The 17,232-nt window shown below is 38.2% G+C and overlaps 1 protein-coding gene across 1 annotated transcript in view; it reads left to right on the top strand.

Annotated features, from left to right (window-relative positions):
* LOC121922129 (contactin-associated protein-like 4) overlaps positions 1–17,232 on the top strand; it is a 363,219-nt gene that overhangs the window by 233,026 nt on the left and 112,961 nt on the right. Inside the window, 3 exon segments of the mRNA XM_042451118.1 lie at positions 5,867–5,893; positions 5,895–6,129; positions 15,061–15,207. Coding sequence (XP_042307052.1) covers positions 5,867–5,893; positions 5,895–6,129; positions 15,061–15,207 — 409 coding nt within the window.

The raw sequence follows: 17,232 nt of genomic DNA, 5'->3' as shown, positions 1-17,232 counted from the left end.
AACAGTGATACCTTTATTAGTCCAACCAAAATACACAAACTACATGATGCAGTCTTTTGAAGTTCCACTGGCTTCTTCATCAGGCAAAGGTGTTCAGAATCAAACAGGAGTACCTTTTTGCATGGCTAATAGAATTCAAACTTTGGCTTTGATGCTTTGTTCCCAGGAGGAGGAAGGATCTGCTTGCATAGATATCCTTCCAAAGGACACACCAGCAACACCTTGAGAAAATGCAAGCCTGTGACTAACATCATCGTTTTATATTGTTTTCTCCTAACACCTTTGTCTGTTGAAGAAGCCAGTAGAGCTTTCAAAGTTTATGCCATGTATTTTGTGTATTTGATTGGTCGATTAAAGGTATCAATGTTTTGTTTCTGTAGTATGCCAATGTCAGTAATTTGATACGAAAGATATTTCCTTCACCCATCCAAAAGCCCCCTACATCCTTTAAGAGTTTCTGTAGGTCACCAACAATGTGCTATGGGACATGCAAAGTTACTAATGAAACGTTAGGGACGGAAACTTTCTAACTGTTCAGAGGCTTTTTAGGGGCTGCTGAGGCTTGTAAATGTGGAAACAAAACAGGAAACTTGCCTTCCATGAACTTCTTTAAGACTTCTTATCTTGGGAACAATGCCAAGACAATTGTGTCCCTTTAACTTGAGTTTGTTGAAACTCTGATTTAATTGGTTTATGGATTTAGCCATAAGTCACATTACAGAAGCTGGTATTATTGACTCTTTGTGTGAAGAAACTGCAGGGGAGAGTGGATTAAATGGTGGGCATCCACTCAGTTCTCCTGCCTCCCACCCCCACCAGTTCCACACAGAGTAACAACAAACACACCGTTCCTTTGTTAAAATAGCTGATCTGCCTGCTAGTCTATTTCCAAGCACAATCAAAAGTGCTGCTTATTATCTATTAAGCCTTATATGACTCAGGTCCAGACTATCTGATAGGCTCTTCAGACCTGCCATTAAGGCTGGCCTGGAGGTGGAGTCAGGGCATCACATCCACATGATGCACGTCCAAACTCTTCCCCAGGGTGCCATAATGCAGTATGTAGCTCTACATGACATGCAGCATCATGGCGCTCCTCCAACACTGCATCCGTATGACACAGTGCTGAAGGAGCACCATAGAACCACAGTGCCATGGCTATTGTGCCCTGGAAAGGCCAGATCAGGATTGCAGAGTGTGGTTGCTGCAGCCCTGATCTGGCTAGGAAAAAGGCAGCATTACACCATCTCTTAGGGGCTGTCTGTCTAGGCCCTGAAAGACCATATCTTCCCATATGAGCCTCTTCAAATTCTAAGATGTTAGCGATACATCTTTCGATGCTATTTCTCCTCAGACAGGTTTCACGGGGAACATGGGAGAAGTTTTTTGTTTTGTTTTGTTTTGGCATGGCTGCTCCTAAACTCTGACTAATGAGACTAGCAAGATTATCACATCGCCATCGGTGCTTGACTTACCTCTTCCGAATTTGGCTCAGATTCGGAAGTTAGGCTGATCTTATTGCATGGCCTTTTCTGTCAAAATGGCTTCCCACTGCCTCCAGGGCTGAATTCGGCTCCCATAAGTCACTTTAGCAGCTATTTTTCCAATTCAGAAGTTTCCGATTTGGAAAAAAATGACTGCCAAAGTGACTTACAAGACCCGAATTCAGCCCTGGAAGCAGCGGGAAGCTGTTTTGACAGAAAAGGCTGTGCGATAAAATGAGCCTAAGTTCCGAATTTGAGTCAAATTCAGAAAAGATAAGTCGGGTACCAGAGGCAGTGTGATAATCTTCAATGTTGGCCCCATCCTTGCTGTCTTTTCATCAGCAGGAAGACGTTTCTATTCCATCATGCATTCAGGAACTCATAGTTTGACATGGGAATGGCTTTCTGTTTTACTGTAATGTGCTGTTATACTTTTATCCTATGCCTATAATGCTTCAATTGCTTTTAATTTTGCAGAGTTGAATATTATTTAAACCTTTATCTCTATCCATTTTTTACTTGTATTTCTTTTTAACTGTAAACTGCCTTGAGAAAAAAAGCAGGCTATAAATAAAGTGATTGATTGATTGATTGATTGGAGAGAAATGTGGATGCAAAATCGTTCCCCCTCTCCCTTCTTCTGTATATCTGTGTATTAGGGAGCCCTGGACTGACAATAATTAAATGCCTGTACTGCAGGCCATAAGGCTGTGAATTCAATCCCAGTGGCTCCAAGGTCCATTCAGCCTTGCATCCTTTCATAGGTCGCTGAAATGAGTACCCAGCTTGTGTGTGTGTGTGGGCAATTAGCTTACACATTGTAAACTCCTTAAGGGGTATTAGTTCACTGATAAGCAGTATAGAAATGTACTTGCTATTGCTATATTGTATCTTCTATGTGCATGTGCCTTCAAGTATCCTATCAACGTATGGCAAACCCATGAATTTCATAGGGTTTTCTTAGACAAAGAATACTCCGATATTAATTTTGCCCATTCCTTCCTCTGAAATATTTGTTGATGGTCTCCCACCAAAGTACTAATAAGTTTGGTATTAGTTGATGGTCCCCCATCCAAGTACTAAACAGGGATGACCCTGCTTAGCTTTCACTATCAGACAGAATCTGGTGCTTTTATGGTGTTAAGATATGTGTATTCCTCACTCAACCCCTCCACAGGAATGTATTTTGCCCATAGAAAGCCAACATTCACCCAGTACCTGCTCACAGCTAAAAGATGAAAGTTTAGGGAAGCTCACTATCAAAACTGTACAGTTTCTCTCTGTGTGTGTATGTATGCCTTCAAGTCTCCTGTCAACTTATGGTGACCCCTTGAATTTCATGCCACCTCAAGAAGACAGGGCAGTGGGTAAAGTTCAGTACTGCCTGGTCACACTGCAACCAGACCTTAGTTCCCCATTGCTCATACTACATTTAGCCACCTTGTTTCACTCATCTTGGGGAGATTACTGGAGGAAGGTTGTTTTCTAATCTGGATCAGGGACATTTAAATTACATATCCCCTTTGTGCTGGAGATTTGCAGATTCTGACGGGTCAGGCAGCTGTTTCCCATTAATTAGAAAACCAAACGTTGTACCTGAAAAATCCCATGGCAACTCTAGTTTAGGTAATAAATTGAAGTGCATACACAAGGGCTTAGAGTAAGATAAGTAAGAAACCAACAAAAAAAAATTAACAGTGGCACAAAGGATGCACACTGGCTGTTTTCACTAGAAGCAAAAATCTCAATTTCTTGACCTTTTCTTCCAGTGCAACTGGTATATGTAAGTCACCCAAACTGATTGGGGATTGAAATGGCAAGCAAAGTGCTAAATCTCCCCTAATCTGAATTCAGCATCCTGCAGCTTGATTTTTAAGAGTCATTCAAGCCTGTGAATGGTGTCCTGTCTAGTTTGGCAACACTAGTTTTGTGTTTAGGGCCCTTTCATACTGCACAGTTACAGCACTTTGATTGCACTTTAACTACCTTGGCTGTATCCAATGGAATCCTGAGTTTTGAGAATGGTTGAGAATTCCACATTTTGCACCAAACTACAAATTGGGATCAAATTGCTACAACTGTGTAGGCTGAAAGGCCTCTTAGTGTTCAATTTTACTTGCAGTGTGGGATGGCAACATGTCTCATACATTTTCCTTCACACAGTACACAGATTTTGCAATATAAAGAACCAAGAGCTATTTGTGTAAATCTCTACATGAGTCATGTGATTAATCCATTTGTGTGTGGCACCTTGTACAATGTGCTACATGTAAAATGATAACCCCCTGTGGCTCTCCTGATATTGCTGCACTGAAGCTTCCTTTATCACCCATTGGTTATTTGGGTTGGAGTCATGGGAGCTGCAGTGTAGCAATATTTTTCTTCAGTGCTTGGTTCCAAGGGGTCAAATATGTCACCTCAACTCCAGGGCCTAGTGTAAAGTGGGGCCACTTTTTATTTAGCAACAAAACTCTGTTGTTGTGTGCCTTCAAGTCATTTCTAAATTATGGTGACCTTTAGGTGAACATATCATAGGGTTTTTTTGTGCCTGAGAGGGTGTAACTCATCCAAGGTAACCCAGCAAGTTTTCATGGCTGAGCAGGAAATCAAACCTCAATGTTCACAGTCTTAATCCTACACTTAAACCACTACACCATGCTGGCTCTCACTCTGCATCATTCATATAATCACTCTGTTTCAGTACTCTAAAACTTCACAACAATCCAAGTGACTTCAGCAGTATTTATAGGAACATGATTTATACGAGCACATTACTTTCATTATTAAATATCTGAAATGCAGATGTGCCAGGCTGTGTTTCATCATAGAATTAAGAAATAGGTAGTTGCTAGGCACCTGTCCAAAAGATATCAAGGGAAGAATCCACAGATGCCTTTAAACTTAGTTTGGGAGGGGGGGGCCTATTAGCATTGTGATTGGCCTTTCACCAGGGGTCAAACAGTTTCATATTAACTTAGGTATGTAAGACTTGCAATATTGTATGTTTTTTATAAATCAATAATCTATTTAAATTGCTTCTTTAAAATATAATTAGGAAGCTCTGATAGATAGCAGTGTATAAGATATTAGTTGTATTTATGATAGTAATGCCTTTGAATTATTATTATTATTATTATTATTATTATTATTATTATTATTATTATTATTATTATTATTATTATCTGACTTAAGCGATCCTAAAGCCTAAAAGCCAACAGAATTTTCTTGGCAAGATTTGTTCAGAGGTATTTTGTTTTCCTCAGAGGCTTAGAGAATGCTACTTTTCCCAGGTCACCTGATGGGCTTCTATGGCCAAAACCTGGTCTTCAGAGTCATAGTCCAGCACTCCAACCACTACATTATGCTGCCTCACAAATGTCTCACAAGTACTTAAAGATTTGCTGTGGTTGGGAATAAGAAAGTCCATGCTAGATGGAACGTGTGTATGTGTCCTGAAGAAGTTAATATTAGTTAGTATTAATATTTGTTAATGTTAGTTAATTTTAGTTATGAAATGTAATTTTAGCATGCAATGTAAAAAATCATTAGATTTGAACATCTCATCTGAAACTTGCAAATTAACCATAATAAACAGAGATTGGTCTGAATGAGAGTGATGATGATGATGATGGCAGTGGTTAGAAAAAACAAAGCTGCTAGGTAGTTTTCCTTTTTCATTATTCTTTAGTATCCTGCATACAAGTGTCATAAAAGCAGAATTATTTCTTTAATTAAGTCCCAAATATCTCTGTTTGTTTTCCCAATTAGCCATCTGCTCTTATGCATTGCATTGTTCTATCTTATGATACTATGATTCTATGATACTATGATATATGGTATAAAAGCAGGGATGGTTGCTACTAAAATGCATCCATAAGTTGCCACAACTCTGTTTTTGCACAGGATCTTCAGTTGTTTGGAAATATTTTAGCCAGCTGTTGATATTTGTTCTTTCCTCCACACTCTGAGATCTATTTTTATATCAGATCCTAGTTCATATCTTTAAAATGCAACAGAAGAAAAATAAATTTTCTTCCATGCCAGTATATCGCATATATCAAGAAAATTCATGTCACACAGTTTTGTGGATCCTTCTGACAGTGACTTCCTCTTGATTTTGTTCCATATGTTATGGAAAGAATCAACTCAGTTTAGTTGAACTATACTGTATAAACAACAACTAGACCATGGATTGGATTATGTAGAAGTGATTTGCTTGCTTAAACCTGATTATTATTTTTTGGTGGAAAATGTTATTGTTTATGTCAAGCAAAGTAAATACAAACATTTTCTCTAATACTTGATTATCCACAAAACAAACTGATATGGATAAATTTGTTTCAGTATTTACCTAATGCTTTTCTTATTTCCTTTATTTACAGGGTAATATATCTTTCTCCTGTTCAGAGCCCCCCAATTGTTCCTGTCACCTTTTTGAACCCCAACAGCTATCTAGCATTGGCAGGTACATCAGACCAAGATGAGATTTCAATCAGTTTTCAGTTTCGGACTTGGAACAATGAAGGTCTCTTGCTGTCAAGTAAATTATACCAGTCTTCAGGGGGCCTCCTAATGTATCTGAGTGATGGCAAAGTTAAAGTGAGCCTCTATAAGCCAGGAAAGGTGCACAGTGACCTCACAACAGGTAAACAGAAAATGTAATAAAAATAATTGTGGTGTAAAATCTTTTTTATAAAAATCATTGTGATATGAAGTATGCAATTGAGAAATATGATATTGTTTTTCCCCCTGTTTTACATTTGTTACAAAGGCACACAAAATACCAAAATAATGTAGTATATCTGATTTTACCATCCTATTCTTACATAACTGCAAAGGTACTCTGTACATAAAGCTGTCAAAGCATCCAATTTTCTGACTACTTTGAATTATTGCCCATGCATTTGGATCCAGCATTTCTAATGTACTGTAGATTGTTATAGTGTGTGCTGTATTATATGGAATGCCTGTTTTCATAGCCTGTCTGTGATCTTCCTGGGATAGTCTGATTGTTCACTGTCAGAGACAGAATAGATGCTGACAGGTACCTCTTAAGACGCCATCATCAAGGAATCTGTGTGTGGTTCTGTTTTCCCTTTTCTATGCATTCATTGAATGGCTTCGTTAAACTATACACATATGGAGGGATCAGTCCATGTAATCAGTAATAATTGGCATAGAAACTGCATTCATATGTACACACGTGTGAGGCAATGTATTTACTTAATATGGATTCATTGAATTTGCAGCCTTAACACCAACTTGAAGTCTTTTATAAATAGTCATAAGAATATGAGAAAAGCTATGTTCGATCAGACCAAACAGAGAGATTTATAATGCCCATAGGAGTTTATCACACATGAGAAATTTCTCTTAATTTCGAATGAAAAGAAAGTGTGGCCAGAACGGATTCACGTAAAGTCACTAGTTTAGCGAAATTACATGAATGCTCATTGCATTCGAACTGGCTTCCCATTGCCCCAAAATAGCATGTCATTGCCTGAATTTGTGTGTCGCAGTCTATCATACAATAACGTGAAACCCCATGATTGTGCTTGGACTGACTTCCTATTGCCCAAATTTGTGTGTAGTGGGTTATCAAGCAATAACATTAAACCCCATGATTGCGTTCAGATTGCCATTGGATTATACTTCCAATTTCCCTTGTCTGATAAACTCCATAGATAGGGCATGAGTGAAATAGCTCATGTTCCTTAGGCACTCATACTGAGAGGCATACTGCCTGCCTTACTGGAGATATAGCAGGCCATTGGTATATGCTGGAGTTTTGTTCCAAGACCACCACCACCACCCCTGCATGGATGCCAAAATGCATAGATGCTCAAGTCCCAGAAAATACAGGGGTGTGGTGAAATGGTGTCCCTTATATAAAATATCAAAATCCAAGTTTGCTTTTTGGAATTTATATCTTCTTAGAACATTTTCAGACTGTGGGTTAAGAATTCATCGGGGGGGGGGGGGGGGCTGGCTATACTACTGGCAACTAGATGTGGATAACCAAAAGTTTAGATTTAGCTATGTCTTATTGTTTAAGAGCACATGTGCTGTACACATAGTTGGATCAAAGTCCCACCTATGTTTTCATAGCTCAACAATTGCTTTCAAGTCTCCATAATGAATGCTAACAGGAATATAAAATAAGGGGAAAAATAGACTGGTTGCCAGCAGCAATCCAGTATGATGTTGATGATCATAAAATGTTCATCCTAGTGACTTTGACATTGATTTTAGTAGCAGCAGGATCAAGTACAATATATGCTAACCATCTCAAATAAATAATGCAGGCAGTGTGCCAATTTATGACTAACTGTTTTCCCTGGGCTCACTATCTGAAAATGTTAATTCCATGGTAAGAGTGTCATTGATGTGCAGTTTACTGTGATGTATCTGACTTCCTCTAGAGCAGTTTAAATCACAGCATAATTACATGCATGTTAATGACACCTTCTTAGTTCAGTGCCTCTTTTAATAGGTTTCGAGAATGTGCTGTCATTTCTAACTGACTTCTTGGCACGCTTTTCTGACAAACTCCTAAACTACAAACGCAAATCAAAACCTATAAAATATTTCCCAACAACTAGAAACTCTTCACAACAAAAATCAAAGTGCTATGTTAAAGCAGAATTTATGTTATTGTATAATGTGACTAAGGCAGAAATCCTGCGTGGTGGCAAATGTAAGTTTATGCTTGCCTCTGCAACTGCAGAATGTTAAATCTTTCAGTACTACTCCTGCTTTCCTCAGCAGAAAGTTATCTAATGAAACCATACTGTGAACTTTTTCTTTCCTTGTATGTTTAAAGTGTTTATTGTAGCTACATTCACTGGAGCAAATCAAGGCTGTAACTGGAGATTGAGTAATTAAATTATGGATGATTGGACAGGTTTGTTCCCCTACAGGCAGACTTATGACCTGGCTTTCACACATACAATATGTGATAATTAAATCAGAGCACATTACTTTGAGTGCAGTTCTGAAGCTTCATTACCAAAGATTTATAAAGATTTCTATGTCTACAGGAAAACAGAGAAAAATAGCACATATTGATGCATGAGTGGTTAATTTACCATAAAGCAAGACTTACTGTTGCAAAAAGGCCTTTAGATATTTTCCGTTTGCAATTCATTTCACCATTTGTATGTCATATGTTTCCAAAGAGGGAAGCAGTGTCCAAAATCCACTAATGGTTTATGCTGCAATAACCACTGTTTACACTAACCTAAATAGTTTCTTTGACATTGTGTAAAGGTCCTGGGCACAGCTCTAGCACTCCAGCCAGGTTTTAAGTGTAGCTGGATGGAGTTCAGATGCACTACCATAGCCAAAAAATAGCCAAAGTGGTGGAAATGCACCCAAGAGCCATCTGTCTGTCCTTGTGCACCCATTCCTTTTCCTGACTACTCCTCTGTCCAACATAAGGAGATGCATGTGAAGGTCTCTGCTCTGCCAGTGGTCCTACTGAAATTTGAAGTAAGAAGTTAAAAAATAATAATACATAAATGCAATTTTATTACTTATTGCAAATACTCATGTATACACTTCTCTATGTCTCTGACTGATGCAGTGACTAAGGATGGCATCTCTCCCCTGGATGCCTGCCTTGAGTCAGTAATGGGCTGGATGAGGGAAAAGAAACTCAAGTTGAATCCAGGGAAAATGGAGGTTCTAGCGATAGGTTCCTCAAGTCCAGGGACGGAGATTTGTCAACTTGTCCTGGACAGTATCACACTTCCCCTAAAGGATGAAGTACACAGTTTGGGGGTACTTTTGGATCCATCTCTACAGTGATCATCTCAGGTAGATGTGATGGCCAAAAGTGCCTGGCATCAGCTTCGGCTGATACACCAACTGTGTCCCTACCTGGATCGAATGGAACATGAAGCAGTGGTACTTGCACTGGTAATCTCTCGTCTTGATTTCTGCAATGCGCTCTACATGGGGCTACCTTTGTACCAAGTTCAGAAGCTTCAATTGGTTCAAAATGCGGCTGCTAGATTGGTCACCAGAACACTTAGATCTGACCATATAACACCTGTATTAAAATCCCTTTACTGGTTGCCAATCAGCTTCCGGGCCCAGTACAAAGTGTTGGTCATAATCTTTAAAGCCCTATATGGCTTGGGCCCGAGTTACTTGAGGGAACGCCTCTCCCTACATAATCCGCCCCACGCTCTTGAACATCCGGGAAGAATCTTTTGGATTATCCAAATACCAGATTATTGTCAACTTCCCACAAAGCATTTACTGTCATGGCCCCTAAACTGTGGAATGCTTTACCGGTAGAGATCCGACTGATTACTACTCTAGAAGCTTTTAAGAAAGTGATTAAAACAGACTTTTTCTGGTGGGCTTATCCTCCTGATCTTTTATAAAACTGAAGGGACATCCCACTCTGAGTAAGTGAATGATATCTTGATATATGGATTTTAATGTGCTGTCTTGATTTTAAGATGTATTTTATATATGGAAATTGGTGTTCCATTTTTATTATTGTAAGCCCGCCTCGATCCGTAGGGAGAGGTGGGAAAATATAAATAAACTATTTTTATTATTATTATTATTATTATTATTATTATTATGTATAAGCCTAGAAATTAGGTCAAAAAATTGACCCCCCCCCCAAAAAAAAACCTGAGTTGACTTATCCACAGGTCAATGTAAGTACTCTATCTTAACTCTTATTTAAAATAAAGAACCATTCCCAGGTGAAAGGCAACAGTATAATCTGTCCTGGAAGCACCCCCTCTACTCTCTCATCCATCCAGTGATCACAAAGAGTTATGTCTACTGGAATTTTCTAAATTCTTTGAGATTGTTTAGGTCCTTTGTTATATTCCCCTAAGCTTTACTTTTGACTTATCCTCGGGTTGTATCCACAATTCCCAAAACATGTCCTCGACTTATACATGAGGTCGAGTTATAATTGAGTATATAAGGTAATTGTCAATTTGCAGATTCTCTGTAAACTCATGGTGAGATAATGCCATTTTGCAAATACAGAAATACTTTAATATTATAATGTGACTAAATGGCAATATAGAGGAGTGATGGATAGAAGCGGACATGTGTCAATTTACAGCGCTATATAAATAAAGCTTAATAATACATCAAGTGGGTCTTGAAGAAATGGAAGAAACTGGGCTAAGGGATAAATCTCTTTTTGAATTTTTATTCATTGATATAGTAATGTAACTGTAATCATGTAACTGAAACATAATGTAATTGATTAATTTTCCTATGTTAATATATGACTATTACATTAAAATGTGGCTTAAATATTTAATTAATCTGCTTCAACCATAGCAGCACACACTATGGCTCATTATATTCAGTTAAAACACTTCCCTGTAGTAAACAGGAGAAACAAGGGACTAGAGTTTTCCCCAGTAGTCCCATAGATGTGTACCTTTTTTTGGCCCTGAGCTTACAATAGTAACTTCTTAACCTTTAATTGAACCTTGAGATATATCACACTATGTGCTCTGACACTGTTACATCACAAATGTTATTCTTTGTATGAAATAATTTATTATCTTGGAGTCATTATTACGCTGACCTCAAAAGTGTGCTATGCATCACAATGATTTCTTAGACATCCACAGACAATACTGGTGACTGTTGTTACCATTGCTAACTATAGGACTATGGGAGTATGTTTAGATGGGATGTGTTTAGATGGGATGTGTTGACTCATATTCTCCCATTACAAACAGATACCAGCCAGACTAGTTGGTTCTATTGCTTACTGTACAGCCACTTGAAATAAAGAGATGAACCATGGGCAATGGGCTAATGTAGGACCAAATTTATGAGAAGGACTTATAAAGTGCGATCCTGATCTGCAGTGGGACTTCCCAAGTGTGGAATGTAATTGATACAGGAGATGGATTTGACCTCGGAGATTATCACACGGAGGATAAGGATGGGAACAAAGTGGATTGTTCCCATCATTATCCCATCCTATTCTTGCAATCAGGGGAAAGATTATCACACATCACACACTTATCCCTTTCTTCTCTTGTCTGTGAAGTGTAATGGACCTATCATTTGGTATTAATGGGAGTTTCCATTAATACCAAATGACAGGCCCATTACACTTCATGAACGGGTGAAGAATGGGATAAGCACATATGTGCGTGATAATCTTTCCCTGGATTGCACAAATAGGACAGATAAGGAATGGAGCAATTCGCTTTGCTCCCATCCTTATCCTTCATGGGATAATCTCCAGAGATAGCTTTGCTTACCTTGGTAGATAACTGACTCTGGGAACTAGACATGTTAGTTCTTCTGGTAATCTCAGCATCTTTAAATACCATTGCCCATAGTATCCATCCGGACTAACTTCCTGGGATGGTACTTGGAGATACTGTTCTACAGTAGTTCCAGTCCTCCTTATAATTTTAATTGAAAATTTGATTTGTCAGGCTATCGAGTCACTGGAGCTCAGAAGGCCTCAAAGGGAGGCCATATTCTGGAGTGTTCAGAAATGAATTAGATAAATTGAGAATGACTCCAGACAATTACCAGGGAGGCAAGACAGAATGTGGGGAAAGGGAACACCAAGAGATGTCAGTTAAAGATGGCAGTTAAGGGAAAATGATGAATATGATGAAGAGAGATTTTGAAGGAAAATAGAAGTGGCACTGTTATTTATGCTGTTATTAATGCTGTATTGTTGGAGAACATTTTTCACCCTGAGGATCAAATAGATTCTGGCCAAGAATATTGGGGGAAACCTTGACACTGTGCAGACTCACATAATGTTAATTAATTAATTAATTAATTAATTAAACAAACATATACTCACTAATAGAGAGATGTATACACAGAGAGCCAGCAAAAAACTCACACATGTACATAAAGGGGGGGGGGGGGGATAGATAGAGATAAAATGTTGTTGTTGTTGTTGTTGTTGTTGTTGTTGTTGTGAACTGCCCTGGAGGCAACCCCAACTCATGGCAATGCTGTGGATAAGACATCTTCAAGAATTCCTTTCCTCCACTGCTCTGCTTAGGTCCTGTAATTTCAAACTCATGACCTCCCTGATTGAGTCTATCCATCTGGTCTGTGGTCTTCCGCTCTTTCTACTACTGTCTGCCTTTTCTAGCATTATTGTTTTTTCTAATGAGTTTTGCCTTCTTATGATGTTCCAAAGTATGACAGCCTCAGTTTGATTATCCTGGATTCCAGGAGGTTTTCAGGCTTTCTTTGCTCATTTGTTTGTCTTCTTGGCTGTCCATGGTATCATTGGCACTCTTCTCCAGCACCATATTTCAAATTATTAAACACCATGGTAAAATTATGTCATTAATTGGAAGCTAATGTGAAGTTCTCTGTTCTCCTGCTGCTGTAACAGGTGGATGGTGTGTTGGTTACGGCATGGTAGTGTATGTTTCTTGATAGCTTTACTTGCATAGACTTTATATGTCTTTTCCTGTGAACAAGCATAATTGGAGATTAGCAACTAATAGTTGTTCAGGAGTGAAGCCAGAGATACTCTACCATGTTCATGTTTTCAAACTAACATATCTTGCAGGCACCCAAGTGTAATACCTTGGCCTTGTTGAGCTAGAGTGAACATGGAAGGACATTTACATACTGTATTAAATCAAGAGTCCCCCTCCCCTTTAAAAATATGCATAGCACCTTCAGTGCCATTTTGCAGATTGTTAGGGCAAAGGCCCCTGCCCTAAAGCAGGCAATCTAAAATTTCATTTTATTCAGTGCTACACTGCCCCTTTCTTTTGTTAATAGTATTTTGTATTCTCTTGTATGCAAAACTTCATTTCATCTTTTATGAGGAAAGCATTATTTGTTCAGACAATTCTGCAAATAGCTTAAAAGCCTTACATCTAAGGTTGCCTCATCTGGCTGTCATTGTGTTTTCTTTTGTTTGATCCTTGCAAGACACTTTGAAAAATATGTAATTCCAAACAACCACCAAATAAAATCAAAGGAAAATTACTAATAAGCAGGATGACTTACATACTGGGTAATTTAAGCAGTACATATGATATATACTGCATTGTGAACCCTGCATAGAAATAATGATGTGAAAAAGCTGAGCCTTAGTTTTATTGCATTTCTCTAAGCCCTTCCTGTATTCCCACCCCACCTTTTTTATATATCAGGTTGTAAGACTTTGTTTTTTGAAAAACCAAAAACAAAACTTGTGAATTGAAAATATATGCATTATCAGTATGCATCCTCCATTACTGACATATATGCACTTACTTCTAATACCGAAAATTTTATTCTTGTTTAAGATGTGGGTGTGCTGCAAATATTTCAGAATATTTGGATTTTGAACATTTATGCATGGGGTTTCAGTCTTATTTGATTTATCTGCAACACATTACAAGCCTGACCAAAAAATATAAATTTCTGAGGAAAGGTCTTTTCTGACATAAAAAAGGTCTCAGATTTCATATAGATAACTTTTATCATGAATATCTTGAAAATATTTTGGATGATTACATGCCAATCTGAACCAAATTTATATATAGATAGCATGATGGCTGAATGACAATCCTACAGCATAATCTGTACTGCTTTAACCACAGTCCCTTTTACACTATATAGTTATAATGCTCTGATTCCACTCTGTATTAGGGAGGAATATTTTGAATTCTCATCCAAGAACTCTAGTGCCTCATTAAACTACAAACCTTGGGATTCCATAAGATTCAGCCATGGCAGCTGAAGTGGAATTATAGTGCTATATTTATGTCATGTGAAAGGGTACCACCTTTTATCATTGAACTTGCAGTCCAGTGACCAAAGCCCCAACAAGATTATTTCACATTTTAGTTACAATAGTTAATTATTTATTTTAGTTTGAGATGTTGAGACATTTTGTTCTTTAGTTTATTTTTATTTTATTTATTTTTATTTATTTCTAACCCGCTTTCCCAATATATCTGTTTGATAACACCAAAAAGTTACAATGTTTCAAACCAGCAGAGAATTTCAATACAAATCCATGGTCTCTTTTTATGACATTCTTTCCTGCAGAAGTGTACTGTCACACTGCAAAATATTCATGGCTCCCGAGTGACAAACTGACTTCCTATTCAATCAGAAAGTTTTCTTGATCAGAAAGCCCAAAAGAAATCACAGAAACATATTGATTTTGCAATGCAAGTTGGGCTGACATATTCATTTCCAGACATTAATTCAGGCCTGTGCCTGGTGAATTGTTTCATATCATCATATCAGGGTTTTGTATGTTGGCTAGCCTCTGATCCATTTCTCACAGTAGCTTAAGCAGAAGCAAGCCATATATTTCACCCACTGTTTATATTTCCACCTCATATGTTATCAAAAAGGAGGGAGGAGAATAGAAAGAATGAAAGAAAGAGGGGAAGAGGAAGAGAGAGAGGAAAAACGGATGTTAAATTCCATCTAATTCCTCTCATTTTCCCAGGAGTAATAAATGTTAAGGAAAGAATACCAAGCTGGCTTTGAAAAAAATGAAAACAACCAATATATCAATCTATACTGCTGTCAGTAATATGAATTGAAATATTTTCTCTTTTGTTTTTCTTCCTAGGTGCTGAATTGCATAATGGACAGTGGCATTCTGTTTCTTTGTCCGCTAAAAAGAACCGTGTAAGCTTAGTGGTAGATAATGCAACTTCATCCTCTCAAGTCTCAATACCTGTACAGATTCTTTCAGGAAACACTTACTATTTTGGAGGTGAGACATAATTTTGTTTGCAGCCAAGGTTTGCTGCTTGGGGCCTGACTTTGGAAACTGCATTAATGATGTGTGGTTTCAGAAGATTAGTTTGAGTATCATGACATGAGTGACATTTCCTAAATTAATTCTGTTCACCTTCAATTCCAATGCAAGCTATTAGTACTTTCTGAAATTCTGGGCTTAGCACAGAACTCCTGAAATCAGCTCTAGTTTTGTTGACTTTAGTGTGACAGCAATTGCATGGCCTGACTATTTAATGAGGATTCTACTGCATTTTACATAATTAAATACAAAACACTTTGTTGAGCAATAGCTGTGGTGGTCACATTTAGGATGATCCCACTGTCCCCAAATGACATTGATAGAAGCATTATTGTAAAATAATAGGAACAAACCAGCAAAATATCTATAAAGTTGCTTTTTTACTGCCTGTTTTCTTAAGACATTGCAATATTAATGGGACTGTCATGAGCTGAATGTCCATTTATAATTAATGAAAGTGTCTTTGTCATCTCTCACAGGGGTTGCAGACATTCTAACCCAGAACAGAGGGGGAATAAAAATGAATCCCATTTACTTTCCCCCCTTTCAGAACAACCAAAACTAAACATGAACACTTTAATGAGAAATGCAAGTATTGTCTCCACAGGCCAGGGGATTGGTAGTGGCATTAGGGTGCCAAATCCATTCCAAATTTTAGTCCAAAATTAGCCAAGGTGCTGAACCTATTGAAGCAGTGTGTTTCAGCACCTTGTATAACTCTGTTAAAATTCTGATTCAAACTTGGGATAGATTCACTGACCTGCTGGCATGGAAGTCACAGTGCATGCTCAAGGAGTACATTCTGCTCTGATAGACTCTGAGACTGTGTTCTACTCTGACAGAACACTAACTCTGACAACATGAAATGGGATGGAAATACAATTTATTCATGTTTCTTCTGTCTTTGTTCGATTAGAATATTCACATATGTTCTAAGTTGTCATATTCTCATTAGGCTAGTAGTTTGTCAATAGTATCCCTTTAGTATGAATGCTGAGCTCTTGGAAAATCATAAATAAATATCAAGTCCGCTAGGAGTGTGGGTATGCACAATGTTGAAGATTTTGCTGTGACACTAATGCTAAGCTTCTTGTTTCTTTGTGAAAGGGAGAAGCTTATGTAGCTGCAGGTATTTGCTTATATAATGTCTGTGTTTTAATCCTTGGCCAATTTGATAAAACAGGGGTGGGCAAACTGCACACAATCCTTAGCCCAGTTTGAAATGTCCTCTGAAATGATCACTTTAGAGACCTAGCAAAAGTCATCTGTTCCTCCCACAGCATGCCTTTTTATGGAGATGAAGAGATGGGTTAGGAGAGAGCAAACAGTTTGCAGTGTGATGAGTGATCCTGCTGATGTTTGAAAGGATCTAACATACCTGGGCTGGTTGCATCCCAAAAGGAGGTGATTTGAATTTTGTGGGTCAGTCCTAGGTCTATTAGAGATGGAACGATAACAGAAGTCTATTTCTTGCCTCCACTGAACCTTCAAGAGTGAGTGGATATACTCTTATGCTATCATGGCAGTCAGCCAGTAAAAGGAATTCAGTAGGGTTTTAAGCCTGCCTTACCAGAACTTGAATTTGTGTTTTGCAAACTCCATACTAATCCACACAGGGCAATTGTTTGTTAGTGAGAAAAGATGTGTGCCATTAGGGGGATGTGGGAGTAAGCAGTCTGAAAGAAAACCCTATTTTCCCATCTCCTCAGACTTCAGCTTTAAACAGGCTAAGCCCCACCCACTCCCTTGCTAATGGCCCATGGAGCGCACCGTTTATTTTTAAACTGCTGGTCTCTTCCAATCAGAGGCCAGCAAAGCCTTCTCCTGAAACCATGAGGTCGGGGAGAAGTAATAGGGCTGCATTCCACAGCCTGGTTACCTGAGCATAGAATATTCACAAGAGGACAAAACCCTGTCTTCATATGTTCAAAATTCCTTTGAGCAACTCATCCCTGTGGAAGGGAAATTTAGATGCCCATG

Source organism: Sceloporus undulatus, chromosome 2, assembly GCF_019175285.1.
Source record: "Sceloporus undulatus isolate JIND9_A2432 ecotype Alabama chromosome 2, SceUnd_v1.1, whole genome shotgun sequence".
Classification (NCBI taxonomy): Eukaryota; Metazoa; Chordata; class Lepidosauria; order Squamata; family Phrynosomatidae; genus Sceloporus; species Sceloporus undulatus.
Note: the sequence above shows the minus strand (reverse complement) of the source record. Positions and strands in the feature narration are given on the sequence as shown.